This window comes from Grampus griseus (assembly GCF_964374135.1).
Source record: "Grampus griseus genome assembly, chromosome: 15".
Classification (NCBI taxonomy): domain Eukaryota; kingdom Metazoa; phylum Chordata; class Mammalia; order Artiodactyla; family Delphinidae; genus Grampus; species Grampus griseus.
Window position 1 is genome coordinate 32,074,359 of NC_139009.1, and position 12,901 is coordinate 32,087,259.

The window sequence follows — 12,901 nt, forward strand, 5'->3', positions numbered from 1 at the left end:
TTTGTCCCTTGCCTGCATATCCTCAACTGTCACAGAGAACACAATGCCTATTCCCCTATCTGACCCTATAGAGACACTGTAAGAGGGAAAGAAAATGTCATGGAGAGCACTGGGTCCTGGGGAGAAAGGCAGGGAATGAAAAGGCATTGTTTATTTCGCCTGGCTTTACAACAAGCCTGCTGTATAGGCCTGTAAAAAGAAGGAGCTCTGGAAGGCTCAACCTTTGGCAAACAGATCTGGTATTACGTAGGCAGTCTGTCAAGCCAGGAGAGGAAGCAAAGGAGGAGATTTCCTTTAATTCTGCCCATATTGTTTACTGCTTGTTTTCCCTTCCAGGACTTTCTGGACTTCCCCACTCCCAGGACAGAAAGCGCAAGGCATTGTGGGAAGCCGGCAGCAAAACCCCACTAGCTGCTGGTTGGTTCCATTGACACCTTCCACAGGACTCCCCTCAGCTCGCTCACCCAAGCCAGTGATAAAGATCTCTAGTGCCACGGACCCACCTTGCATTTGGCTGTCCTTTCCTTCTTTCCTGCCACCTGGCCCAGAGCCACTTCTATTCTACTGTTGCAAGGATAACCCTTAAGAGTTGCATGGCATTTACAATGTAACAGGGGCCTAACAGCTTTCCTATCCCAAAGAATGAATCTCCAGTGAGCAGATTTCAGTAACCATGCCAGAACATGACCAAGATACCTTATAGGAAAACCTCTATGGTTCTCAAGCTATTGTAACCCATTGGCAATTTTCTACACCTCAGCTAACAAGGACAGAATAGCTAACAACAAATAAAACCCCAGTACAGGTGTTATACCCTCAAGGTGTCTCCATTCAAAAGAATTAAGCACGTTTAAATCTCCTTCCATGGGTTACCAGTGACCTCAGGAAGGAAAACCAAAGAAAATCTTTTCCCACTTCACAATTTGATGTGACATCTGCCTGGGTTCTACCAAGATGATGGTTGTACACTGGTATCACCGAGAAGATGGAGGGAATGGGGAGGCAGAGTGGGTTAAGGGCTACTCCAGTTGTTATAGGATTAAAGGAAGTCAAAAGCATTTCTAGAGACCAAGGACTAATTCACTAAGTGCAAAAGAAAATACTGGCAACATTTTACTAGAAATCTTGTGAAGTTCGCTTAGAAACTCTAAGACGCAATGAGATACAGAGGGGCGAGCACATACGCTTTTTTTTTTTTTAAGTAGAACAGGTATTTTTTCATTTAACAATTTTTAATTTTTACGTTACTGTAGTAAAAAACATTTGATGAGATCCACCTTCTTAACCGATTTTTAAGAGTCCAGCACAATATTGTTAACTACAGGTACAATGCTGTACGGCAGACTTCTAGAATGTACTCGTTTTGCATTACTGAAACTTTATACCCGTTGGTTAACAACTCCCCGTTTTCCCTTCCCTTTCCGCCGGCAACCACAATTCTGCTCTTTGCTTCTCTGAGTGATATCTCCTATCTATTTTAGATATCTCATATAAGTAGAATCATGCAGTACTGGTCTTCTGTGATTGGCTTAAAGGGATATATACTCAGATTAAGTTAAATGCCCTCATAATGACTTAAAATCCCATTAAATGAAATAATGCCATTTGCAGCAACATGGATGGACCTAGAGATTATGATACTAAACGAAGTAAGTCAGAGAAAGACAATTACCATATAATATCACTTACATGTGCAATCTAAAATATAACACGAATGAACGTATCTACGAAACTGAAACAGATTCACAGACATAGCGAACAGACTCGTGGTTGCCAAGGGGGAGGGAGTTGTTGGGGAGGGATGGAGGGGGAGTTTGGGGTTAGCAGATGCAAACCAGTATATGCAGAATGGATAAGCAACAAGGTCCTACTGTGTAGCACAGGGAATTATATTCAATATCCTGGAATAAACCATAATGAAAAAGAATATAAACAAGAATGTATATATATATATATATATGCATATATATGCATATATATATGCATAACTGAATCACTTTGCTATACAGCAGAAATCAACACAACATTGTAAATCAACTATACTTCAATTAAAAAAATAAAATGCCACTAAAGAAAATGAATGGTCCCTGAGTCTTTCACTAATATTGAGAACCATCTTATTTATTGAAAATGTCCACACACTCAGGTTTACCAAGTTATGATTCCATCTTAAAATGCACATCACATTTTTTTATCCAATTATGCTTCCAGCACATGCAAATATTTTGCCCTAAATTAAGGCTTCTCCTACCACTTATACCTTATCTTTGTAATGATGTTCGTACTTCACAAAATATGTTATCTCATTAGCTCCCATTTTAGAGTATCTGGAGGATATTTCTTCTGTTTCCTTCATAATGATTAGCCCAGCGCTGAACGCAGATCAGGAGCTTAGCAAGTATGCGCAGATCGATTGTTATATAAATTCTTCTCTAACCCTGAACCAGAGAAACAAAGAGCCCCCTACGTGATAGCCTTGAATGATGACTCAGAAAAGAATCCATACTTTAAACACTTCAGTGTGTCTAAACTATGACATCTCCTCATGTGCTAAGATAAAACTTCTTTACATAACTATATCATAACCCCAGACTCTAATCAGCAGTGGGAAAATGAGGTTACAACAGCAAACACAGCAATCTGATTGACATGGTAAACAACCCTTCTGCACATAATCAATTTAGGCGCCCGCCAGCAGTGAATTAGAACTTGTCATTTTTTTTGGCTCTTACCCTGTCTTATTTTTTATAATAGTTATGCATGCAGGAAAACATATACATTTATAAAAACATTTCTTGTAGTTATAGTTTAGATTTTCAGATGATACTACATGTGGTTCGCTTCTAAGAAGAGAGAAATATTCCAGACTGAAAAGATAACCCACCAAAGCAGAAGTCCATTAAAACCCTAAAATTATTCCACCCAAATTTCTTACATTACACAGGAAAACTTTATGTCAGTGTAAAATATCACGCTTCCGTCACTTTAATAGGCTAAACGTTACAGATAAAATGCTTCTGCCACAAAGTAAATCTGGAATATGTTGGATTCTAGGTAATATGTGCTAACAGTCTTTCTTGTCTAATACTACATTCTCTAGTTTTTTTCATCATTTTGGATTCCCCCAAACACACATTATTATTCTTGCTCTGATCATTTCAAATTTTCGTAATATTTTTTTCATTTTTTTAATAGCTGATTGCCTTCTCGTATTACATATTTGTTCTACTCTCAGAATTGAATTGCTATCTCATATAGCTAGGTCTTTACTCCTTGGGATTCCATAGAGCAAGAAAAGAATACTAGTAATATAAATAGCAAAACCAAAGTACTTATTTTCCGTGGAATATAATAATAATGATTCCATAAAACCTATATATTATTAAAAATTTCTTTTCTATGTATTTTTCCAAAAAAGTGATGCCAATATTTTGCATCCAAAAGCTATATTTGTTGAGATGTCTTGCATATCGTATGTGCTAGAGTTAATGAAGTTACAATCAAACTTGAAAATGTAATAGTCTTTAAAGCTAAATTAATTCTGGACAGATCCATTGCTTAACAAATTATGGCTAGAAACTCCCAGTAAAATGATTTGCTAAGCAAGATGTTATGTAAATTTTCCAACCTACATTCTTTGTTTTCCAACTTTGAATTTTAAATGTATAACAGTAAATGCTCATGATCTTTTGCGTAATCTTCCCCAAATGACATGATTGCTGGGCTATAACTAAGTAATTAAATTTGATTTGTATCTACTCTAGTTAATTAAACTTAACATTTTCCAGAACAGTCAAGCTAACACGTTAGACCTTGAAAAACCAAACAACATTTTGTAATAATTATTACCACTAAACTTTCATCATTAAAGAACAAACATCAGTAGCACTTCAAATCTGTGGATGTCACCTACCAAATCACAAATCAAATTAGCATATTCTTCATTTATTTTTTATTAGCTGTTAACATTAGACAGAATTCCCTGTTGAAAGTCAAGATCAGCTGGCATGGGTTTAGTATTTGTCACTGATTGAGTTTATACAAAAGCATGGGCTAACTGTTAATTATATCTATGTAATGAGTTTTTGCATTGTAATTTTCAAATGTTTTGCCGAGAATACATTTTATTAGAGACTACAAACACCACTTACCACTTACAGGTATTTTCCTCAAATATGGATTTTGATCTTAAAAGAGGTCATGTTGAAATAATTCAACTCATTTACATAAAAATATGAATGAATAGGTACAGACATGTTTATTTTCTAAACTTAAGAGACTTCTTCTACACTAAATATGAGGCAAAGATTAGGAATCTGTCTTGTTCTTAAAAGCTATGAATCAGTAAACCTGATTGCCTCTTGATCTCCATCCCTGATCAGACTGGACCCTATTTCTACCTTGGTGAATGGCTTCTTAAACTTAGATATACTTTAAATCCAGGCTTTTCCAGGAATCTCTTTATGATGCTCTGGAAAGAATCACAAATTCTGGGTTCATGCACATCATTAAACAAACAAAAAAAATTTTTTTAAGTATCTAATGAAGCTCAGTGGCGTCAATAGTCCCATCTATGTATTTTAGGTTTTTGAGAAAGTCATCTCTCAAGAGTAACGAATTGGATGAAATATAAATTCATTTTTAAAGATAAATCGAGTTGTGTCTACATAGTTCAACTAGGCTGCATGATGACAAACTCTCTTTCACTTGGATCTGACTGTGTGGACCTGGCATTGGAAACTACCAGAGGAAAAATGATCCATAACAAGAAAGAGTAAGGGATCTTGATAATATTATGTTTTTCTAAAAGCATTCTGTCTGAATTCTTGGTGCCTAGCCTAAGGCTAAGTCCCAGGCACTGCAATAAATTTATTCAAGCAATAGACTGATTAACCATCTACAAACCTCGTCAGTAGTAAAACTCTACAACATTAAGATAAAAACGCCTTAAAATTAAAATTCTAGAAAGAAGAGAAAAATGTAGGGCTGTAATTTCATTTCACTTATAAATAAAATGTTTTGCCGTTGGTAAAATTTCATATTTCAACTTAGCAAATAAAATATAGGAAGAATTTTATAAAACTAGGAAATGGCCATTGATCTAGAATATGCCTAGAACACACATACAGAGATGCTGATAATTCCACCAGTTCTTACCGGCTTTCACAAGGTATCTAAAATTCTAAAGCTGAAATCTGGCAATATTCCTTCCTTAGCAAGAATGAAATCAATTTAACGGCACAGGCTGAATGTTTGAAATGGAGCTTGACAGAATAAATTATACCATCAAATCACTGTCTCTTTTTTTCCCTTCTTCATCTTCTACTACACTGTGCCCAAAAGAAAGTTATTTATTTGTGCTTTGGTAGAAGTCCTGGATGGGAAAGTCTGCCTCTCGAACAAGTAGAGAGCCAGTATTCTCAGGAGAAAGCAAGATCACATTTTCTTGAGAAAACACCCTAAGTAAAATGAGTATATAAAACAAAACACTAATTTGCTCGTATTTAAGAGCTACCCTTGTGAGTTCATTTAACAACATGCAGTATTCCTTTAACAACATTCAATATCACTTGTAATCCATGTAAAACTGTATCAAATACAAGAGGGTTCAATAATTGAAATGATTATAAAATGGAATGAGCAAGAATTCCTAGCAAAGAAATAAAGTTTATGTGCTAATGTGGGCAGGATCACATTCAACACGGGCCTTTGGGAAAATCCTTCCTTGGGTGTGCAGTGTATTCATTTGCTATTATATTACTATCTTTCAGTAAAATATTTGTCCCGACAAAACACATCTCGCTAAGCGGAACATTAACAACGTAAGGACCAATGTAAAATAGATATTCAACAAAAGCTCTCCCCACATACACATCCGAAGATGGCTATTATCTCTCTTTGCTTGATTTCATTGTGATATCACACTAACTGTCCATCTCTATACAACAACGTCAAAGAGGTGATAGATACTGGAAGGCTCTTTCAGAAAAATCTGTTTCCTCTGCCCATCCGGCTCCCTTTGTTTTTGTTTTCCCTTCACTTCTTGTAGAAGAAATTTCATCTTGGAGAGAATGCACCCCATTTGATATATCACATGCCATTTACACAAGAGTTAACTATTTTGAGAACAAACTATATTTTATATTGTTTCTCCTGAAACTCCTAAGTTGCCAATGATTCCACCAACATAATCATCCACTGGAATGTCCTATTTTTGCACTGCAGATATTATAAATAGTTTCCTTTCGTCCTTCCAGTCAGGATACTGCTCATCGAGTCACATTTTCTGGTTTGCTCTTGGTAAGTGCAATGCCCCTGGCCCTCGGCAAGGAAGGAGGAAAAGCTCTCTAAACGGCAGCTGTCTTTGGAATAATTATCGCACAACCCGCCATTCTGTGTTACAGTGTTGGCAGATGTCACTGTAAAGTGCCAGTAGGAAGAGCAAATTGTTCCCCACTTTTTTTTCTCTGACCTGCTCCCTGTCAACTCGGATGCTTGGACAGAATCCTACTTCTCTCCCCATCCTTATACCAGCAGGGTAAAAGGGTTTGTTTAATCATGTAAAGTAAAATCAGACTGGAACTAAATAAGAGCTAAATGACTTTCCCCACTGGCATAAAACTGAAAAGGCAGGATTGGTCATTAAGTCATAATTAAGCATTAGCAGTTAAGCAGAAACATTATATAATCACAAAAACAGTGTCAGATAAAAGCAGCAGAAATCATTTCAGCCAGCCCTGGTAGCCAGGCAATTCTTTTCAGGGATGTTTCTTTTTTGGGCTCTCCCAATTTGTACACAGTAATGAAGTTAGGACATAATGTGAGGTTTTCAATGTTCCCTTTCTGTGTGTATATTACGTGATCAAGATAGAACACAAATTTTTCAACCCATCGTAAGTGCTTGGATAAATTCTGTCAGAAGACTCATTCTATAAATCTACTTAAAAACTATAAATGTACTTAAAAACTGTAAAAGTACAAAAGTAAAAATAAAATCAAATTAGGATCTCTGGGTATACAGTATATTGATCAGTGGTATAGGAGCTAGAAGCTAGGATATTTCAATATTTTGAAAGTCATCTTGTATAGTAACTATTCCATTCTTTCTTTGCCATTTAGTTTTTAAAAAAACAAGCACACATTCGCACATCCACAAACGCAACTCAACCACACACATAGGTATAAAGAAAGAACTTACACAATTTCATCGTTCTGGAACTCGAGCTCTCCGCACGTGTCCTCAAAGTCCTCTCCTCCGCCTCTGGCGGTCCCTTCAATGGTTTTATAGGGGACGATAACATTTCCGCGTGCTCCAGATGTTCTCAATACTTTCACCTCCATGATGCCAATGCTCTCACTCACGTGAGTCACAGGTTCCTCAAAAGTAAAGATGCCTGCGTGGTCATCGTCAAAAATAGTCACGGTGGCAGTGGAGGGAGATCCCAGGCAAGCGAGGGTAGAGACATGATTGGCTTCCAGGATGCCGTCTTCCGAGGCTTCAGAAGATACTTTGACGTTGCTGAGATGCACAAGGAAATTCTCATCTTCCTCAAAGATGTCGTCATCGATGATGCCGACTCTGATTTCCTTCTGGGTCTCACCAGGCTTAAAGACCACAGTTCCTTCGGTAAATTCGTAATCAGACCCGGCATTGGCTGTACCATCCTCTGTTCTGAAGTCGACAAACACAGTGTTGGTCAAATCACCACCTCTGCGGATAATGGTCAGGGCTACCGTACCACAGTTCTCCAGACACTGATATGTTCCTTGTTCAAAGAAGATCTTACTGACGGGGTCATTTTCAGCCACTTCCGTGTTGACCTCATGCATGCTGACGGCCTTTCTGGCTTGGTCAGCCGCATGCCTCTTTAAAATGTTGCCTGCTCCGGTCATCAGGCGGGTAGCCTGAATTCGGTAAAATGCTCGACTTTTTTGCTGCTGACTTAAGACCTGGTAGTTGGCTAATTCTATCAATTGTTCTATTTCCTTCTCCGGATGCTTCTGCTTGAGTTCCTTCAGAATCCTAGCCATTTCTCGCCTGGCTTCTTCATCATCTTGGTCCCTCTCATCGACTTCCAGAACTAGGGCACCATCTAAGAAACTGTCAACGTGGGAATTGACCACTTTCCCATCCATCTCAATTTCTGTCTTGGAAGATGGCCTGTCTCCTTCATGTTCAATAATCATTCCCCTCTGCTTGCCAGCCCGGTACCTCTTGTAGACATACTTGTAAAACAGAAGCCTCCTATCTGCCACCCAAGCGAACACAACACAGATGGGAAAGAAGAAGAAAGTAAGCAAACCTTCCCAGACCTCCACGACCCCAGGAGAGATGACAGACAAAATGATGTAAAGCCAGGTATAGGCAAAGATGCTCCAGGCTGCTGTCACAAAGAACACACGCAAATGCTTAATCTTCCTCGTCTCCCCATCTGGGACGACGTAAACACAAAGTGCAATAATGATGAACATATTGAATGCGGCACTCCCCACAATGGTGCTAGGACCGAGGTCTCCTGCAGTGAAGTTATGGCCACACACCTCAATTACTGAAAGGAGAATCTCTGGAGCTGAAGATCCCAGGGCCATCAAGGTCAGGTTGGACACCGTCTCATTCCAGATCCTCACAGTTGTCTTGGTGGTCTCTCCGTTGGGTTTCTTTATGGTGATTTCTTTTTCTTGAGACGTGATGACTTCTATAGAGGACATGAATCGGTCGGCAATGATAGAGACTCCGAGAAACATGTAGACCATGGCCACAAAATACACAGTCGCTCTAGCAATTTTGTCCCCAAAGGAAGGGTCTTGGGGCTCCCAAATGGGTAAAATCACCCCTTTCTTACAGTAATAGGAGCCAGTACACTCGCCGGTTTCATTGCCTTCTCCTTCCATTTCTGTCTCAGCGCTTATATGATCCACGTGGGAAAACAAGAGAGCCACCATGACTAACACATGAAATCCCATCGAAAAGGTGGGTGAGAGACTGAATCGCAGCATGTTGGACAATGGCAGAGTTCCAACTGTCCCAACCTACTGGGAAAAATAAGATAGGGGGAGGGTGGGGGGAAAAGAATCACATCATTAGATCCAGATCCAAAGCATGACTAATTACTTATTTTTATTACTTTTACTAATGATTTGTTTATATTTGACTATCACAACGTCTACGGAGAATCATGATTCTAAGAAACCATCTGTGATTAAGCAATCCTTGGTAACGTTTACAGCCCAGTCTCTCCACTTGAGGATTTTCTACATGTAATCCCCATTCACTGAGCAATGTACACAGCTGACTTACTGGAATGAAATGTTCAATTATATCCTTGCCTTGTTGAATACACATGCATGCATGCTAACAGCCAATGAGAAAAAACAAAAAATTTTGACACATTGAATAATTTTCTCCTTGTTGCTAAGGCAGATTTCCTTTTAAACTGTGGTTAGTACAATCACCTTCCAGAAACTGTTTCATCCCCAAAATCACCTCGTTAAGAGTGATGCTATGAAATTTAGACTCTAAAAATCCTACCAACGCAAGGCTTGGTGATGATCTTAAATTCTAGAGCACAACTTTTCACTGCATTTCATGAAATCATGTCCTATGGCTCTTGGCAGCAGACAAATCTTCAAGCTTGCTTGCAGTCAAAGCTCAATGGCATTTGTACTTGAGAGGAAAAAAAATCTGCTATAAGGCAATATTTCCACACATTCAGTACAGTTTTTAAAAGCACGTTTTAACGAGAGCACGTTTCCTCCTAATTTTCAGCAAGCCCAGGTCTCCTGTTGCATTAGCAGCCGGGCATCTGGTTCCTCAAGCACTGCTCTTCATATCTGTGTACAGATCTCGCTCTAGAATCTGCAGGCTGCCCACACAGGAAGGGGAGATAAGCAGGTCCAGGTCTAGGAGTGTGTAAGTAAGACTCTTGCTTGGCAGGCTGTGAAATCAGCGTTACCAGCCATAAAATGTTCCTTCTCTGTGTCGATGTCAGACTCGCCATGGTCATTCTAAAATACATATTAGTTCTATAGAGGATTCAAGTGACCCAAAAATGCAAGGGCAATAATCCCATCTAAATTAGCTCATGTGACAAAATGACAGCGACCACAACGTATACATGTGATGAAGGGCAGTAAGCAATTAGGGATATGGCAACAGCATCACTGGCGGGGGAATTCAGGTGCATGGTAGCTCCATCCACCACTCTGCCTTGCTTACCAAGCTGTGTGCCTCTTAGTGACCTTGTATCACCTCTGATTCCAGGGCTCTGGTGAAGGTGGTGGGGGCAGGCGCTGAAGCTAAGAAGGGTCTGCTCCAAGTCAGGGTAGGTCTGTTCTGGAAAGCCAGTTATGGTTATGACATCGGATAACACGGGGATAAGAAGGGTCCTGAGACAGAGCTTAGCCCTGTGGCCTGACACAAAGTTAAAAGTGGAGCTGAGTTAGACCCGCTCATAGCCTCAGGCTGTCTGAGAGTCACACCCACATTCACCTAGACTCTCTGGCCTCTGTTTGAGGCTGATGGCTTGTACTGAAAACTGCACCTGGGCCCAGGAGAACCTCCACCCTGGCCCAGCCCATTCTGGCACACCCTCCGCAAGCCCACCATCACCTAAAGTCCTTGTTTTTAGCTCATCAATGTTGGGGGATAAGTTTTGACCGTTTTCCCATGCTAAAGAAGACACAGCGGAGGGCTGCGGTGGTGGAATTCCATTCTAAGTAAAAGGTCGAAAACTAGAAGAAGCATATTTTCAAAACATGCAGAAGTTCACGGCCAGTGTGTCTACTTGTTCAGTCATTACTGGGCTTGGGTGGGTTACAGGAGGCCTCCTTAAAACAAGGTAACAATGAACAGCCTGTAAGAGCAGTGGCAGACCCAGTTCTAACTCCCTTATGCCACAATTTATTCCCCATATTAATGAGAGCCACCCAGACAAATTTAAAAGGGTATGCTAGGCTCTCTTCTAGGTCCTGAGAATTCATCAATGAATTTTTTTTAAAGTCTCCATCTTTGTGGACCTTATATTCTAATATAAGGACCTCTGTGGACCTTATATTCTAATGAGGAGGAAACAAACAAATAAATGTAAATGTCAGATGGTAAAAAGTGCTATAGTGGTGGGGGGTAGGGAGCAATTTCAATAGGACAGGAAGTCTATAAGTGTCAGCGTGTGAGTGTGTTAGTGTGTGTGTCAGTGTGTGCACACACATGGCATGCATGATTTTATAATGGATGGTTTAAAGAAGGCCTCTCTGATAAGGTGCAAAGGACTCTGAGCAAAGTCCTGAAGGAAGAAAGGGGCCAAGCTTTGTGGATAGTTGCAGAAAGAGAATTCCAAGATAAGCGCAAAGACCCAGATGAGAATTGTGCTCTGCACAGTCTAGGAACCACGAAGAAACCAACGTGCTGAGAGGGCAGTGAGTGAAGGGAGCAGGGCTCAAGAGCTGGGAACACAGTGGGGATGGATTATGAGGGCCACTGAGGACATTATAAGATGCTGGCTTTGACTGTGAGGGAGATGGGAATCGTAGGGAGGTTCCGATCAGAAGTGTGATGTGAGCTGATTTTCCTTTTCAAGCGATCTCTCTGCTCGTTCAGTGAAGAATAGACTATAGGGGTAAGAGTAGAAACAAGGAAGCCAGTATTTGCCTATTATACAAAACAAATCTGATTTATAAATGATCCCCAATGCCTGCTAGGTATATAAAACGATACGGTAAAGATCTAAAGTTTAAAAAGGAGAAAGAAACATTTGCAGTGACCCTTTTGGAAGATGTACAGCTTAAAACGTCTTGGTAACCTGTCAGGATCAGAAAGGTTAAGTATTTGCTCAGAGGGAGTAGGACAGAACACAGAGAGCCAACACTGGACAGAGACTTGAGGCTGCGCCTGTCTCCAGAACTGATAGAATTAACCACTCCCTTCAAACCACTGCCAAGTCTCATCATTCCATTCCTCACGTTTCAGCCAAAACAAACTTCCTAAAGTGCAGATCAGACTCTCTCACTCCCCTTAAAACTCTTCGTGGGCTGCCTATTGCCCTGAAGACAAACCCAAATCCCCTCAATAGGGCGTTTATACCTTTTAGGATCCGGCCTCTGAGCTCCAGAATCTGGGAATTCTCTCCGCTCCCTGAACATGACAACACTTTCTTACCTCCGGGTCTTTGCACGTTGTGTTTTCTGTACCCTGAACTATTTTCCTTCTTAGAAGGAAGTTTCAAAATGGCACAACAGCAAATCAGAGTTGATTGCCTGAGACCGAAATACCAGGCTCCGTTCTTAAACACTGTCCCAGACACCATGCTAAATTCTTCACAGGGGTCCTTATATCGAATGCTTCTAAGAACCAGCATTGCCCTGTTACACAACTCCTAATGTTGCCATTTCCACTAGAGTCTGTGCGAATAGCACCCCTGGACTTGCGCAGTGCACAGTGCCCTAACAATAGCCCTATAGGATAGATATTATAAGCCCATTTTGTAGGTGGGAAGACTGAGGCTCGGACAGGTTAAGTTCTTGCTGAAAGTCAGACACATAGTAACTAAGATTCAAAGCCTGGTCTGTCTCTGAGATGATATAATTCACTGCTCCGTTCTACCATCCCTGAGAGCATGTAAAATAATCTTTGAGAATGATTGGATTTGGGCTTGGACTAGCCCATTGGAAAACCTCCTGGCTCCCAAGAGGAGGACCTAGGTAGCAAAAGTCCCATGGAAGGATGACAACAAGCCCGGTTCTATGTTATGGATTAGAGGCTTAGACAAGCATGCACAGCTCTGAGGTAACCTGTGGGCTGGGATGTTCCTAGAGACAGCTGACCCCCGCTTTCCCACCTTTTAGCAATTACCTGGCAACCTCTCCTGCAAGTACTCTCAGGGCAATCTCTTAGGTCTGCCCCACC

The 12,901-nt window shown here is 40.4% G+C and overlaps 1 protein-coding gene across 7 annotated transcripts in view; it reads right to left on the reverse strand.

Annotated features, from left to right (window-relative positions):
* Positions 1-9,024, reverse strand: part of SLC8A1 (solute carrier family 8 member A1) — a gene marked incomplete at both ends in the record, with an annotated part of 322,623 nt that extends 313,599 nt beyond the window's left edge. For 4 of the 7 annotated variants that reach the window (XM_082671793.1, XM_082671794.1, XM_082671792.1 and 1 more), the window contains one exon: positions 7,199-9,012. In XM_082671793.1, coding sequence (XP_082527919.1) covers positions 7,199-8,997 — 1,799 coding nt within the window. Of the gene's footprint in view, positions 1-7,198 lie in introns of all 7 variants that reach the window. The other 3 variants (XM_082671796.1, XM_082671795.1, XM_082671797.1) reach the window with 2 other exon arrangements.
* Between the last annotated feature and the right edge of the window lie 3,877 nt (positions 9,025-12,901).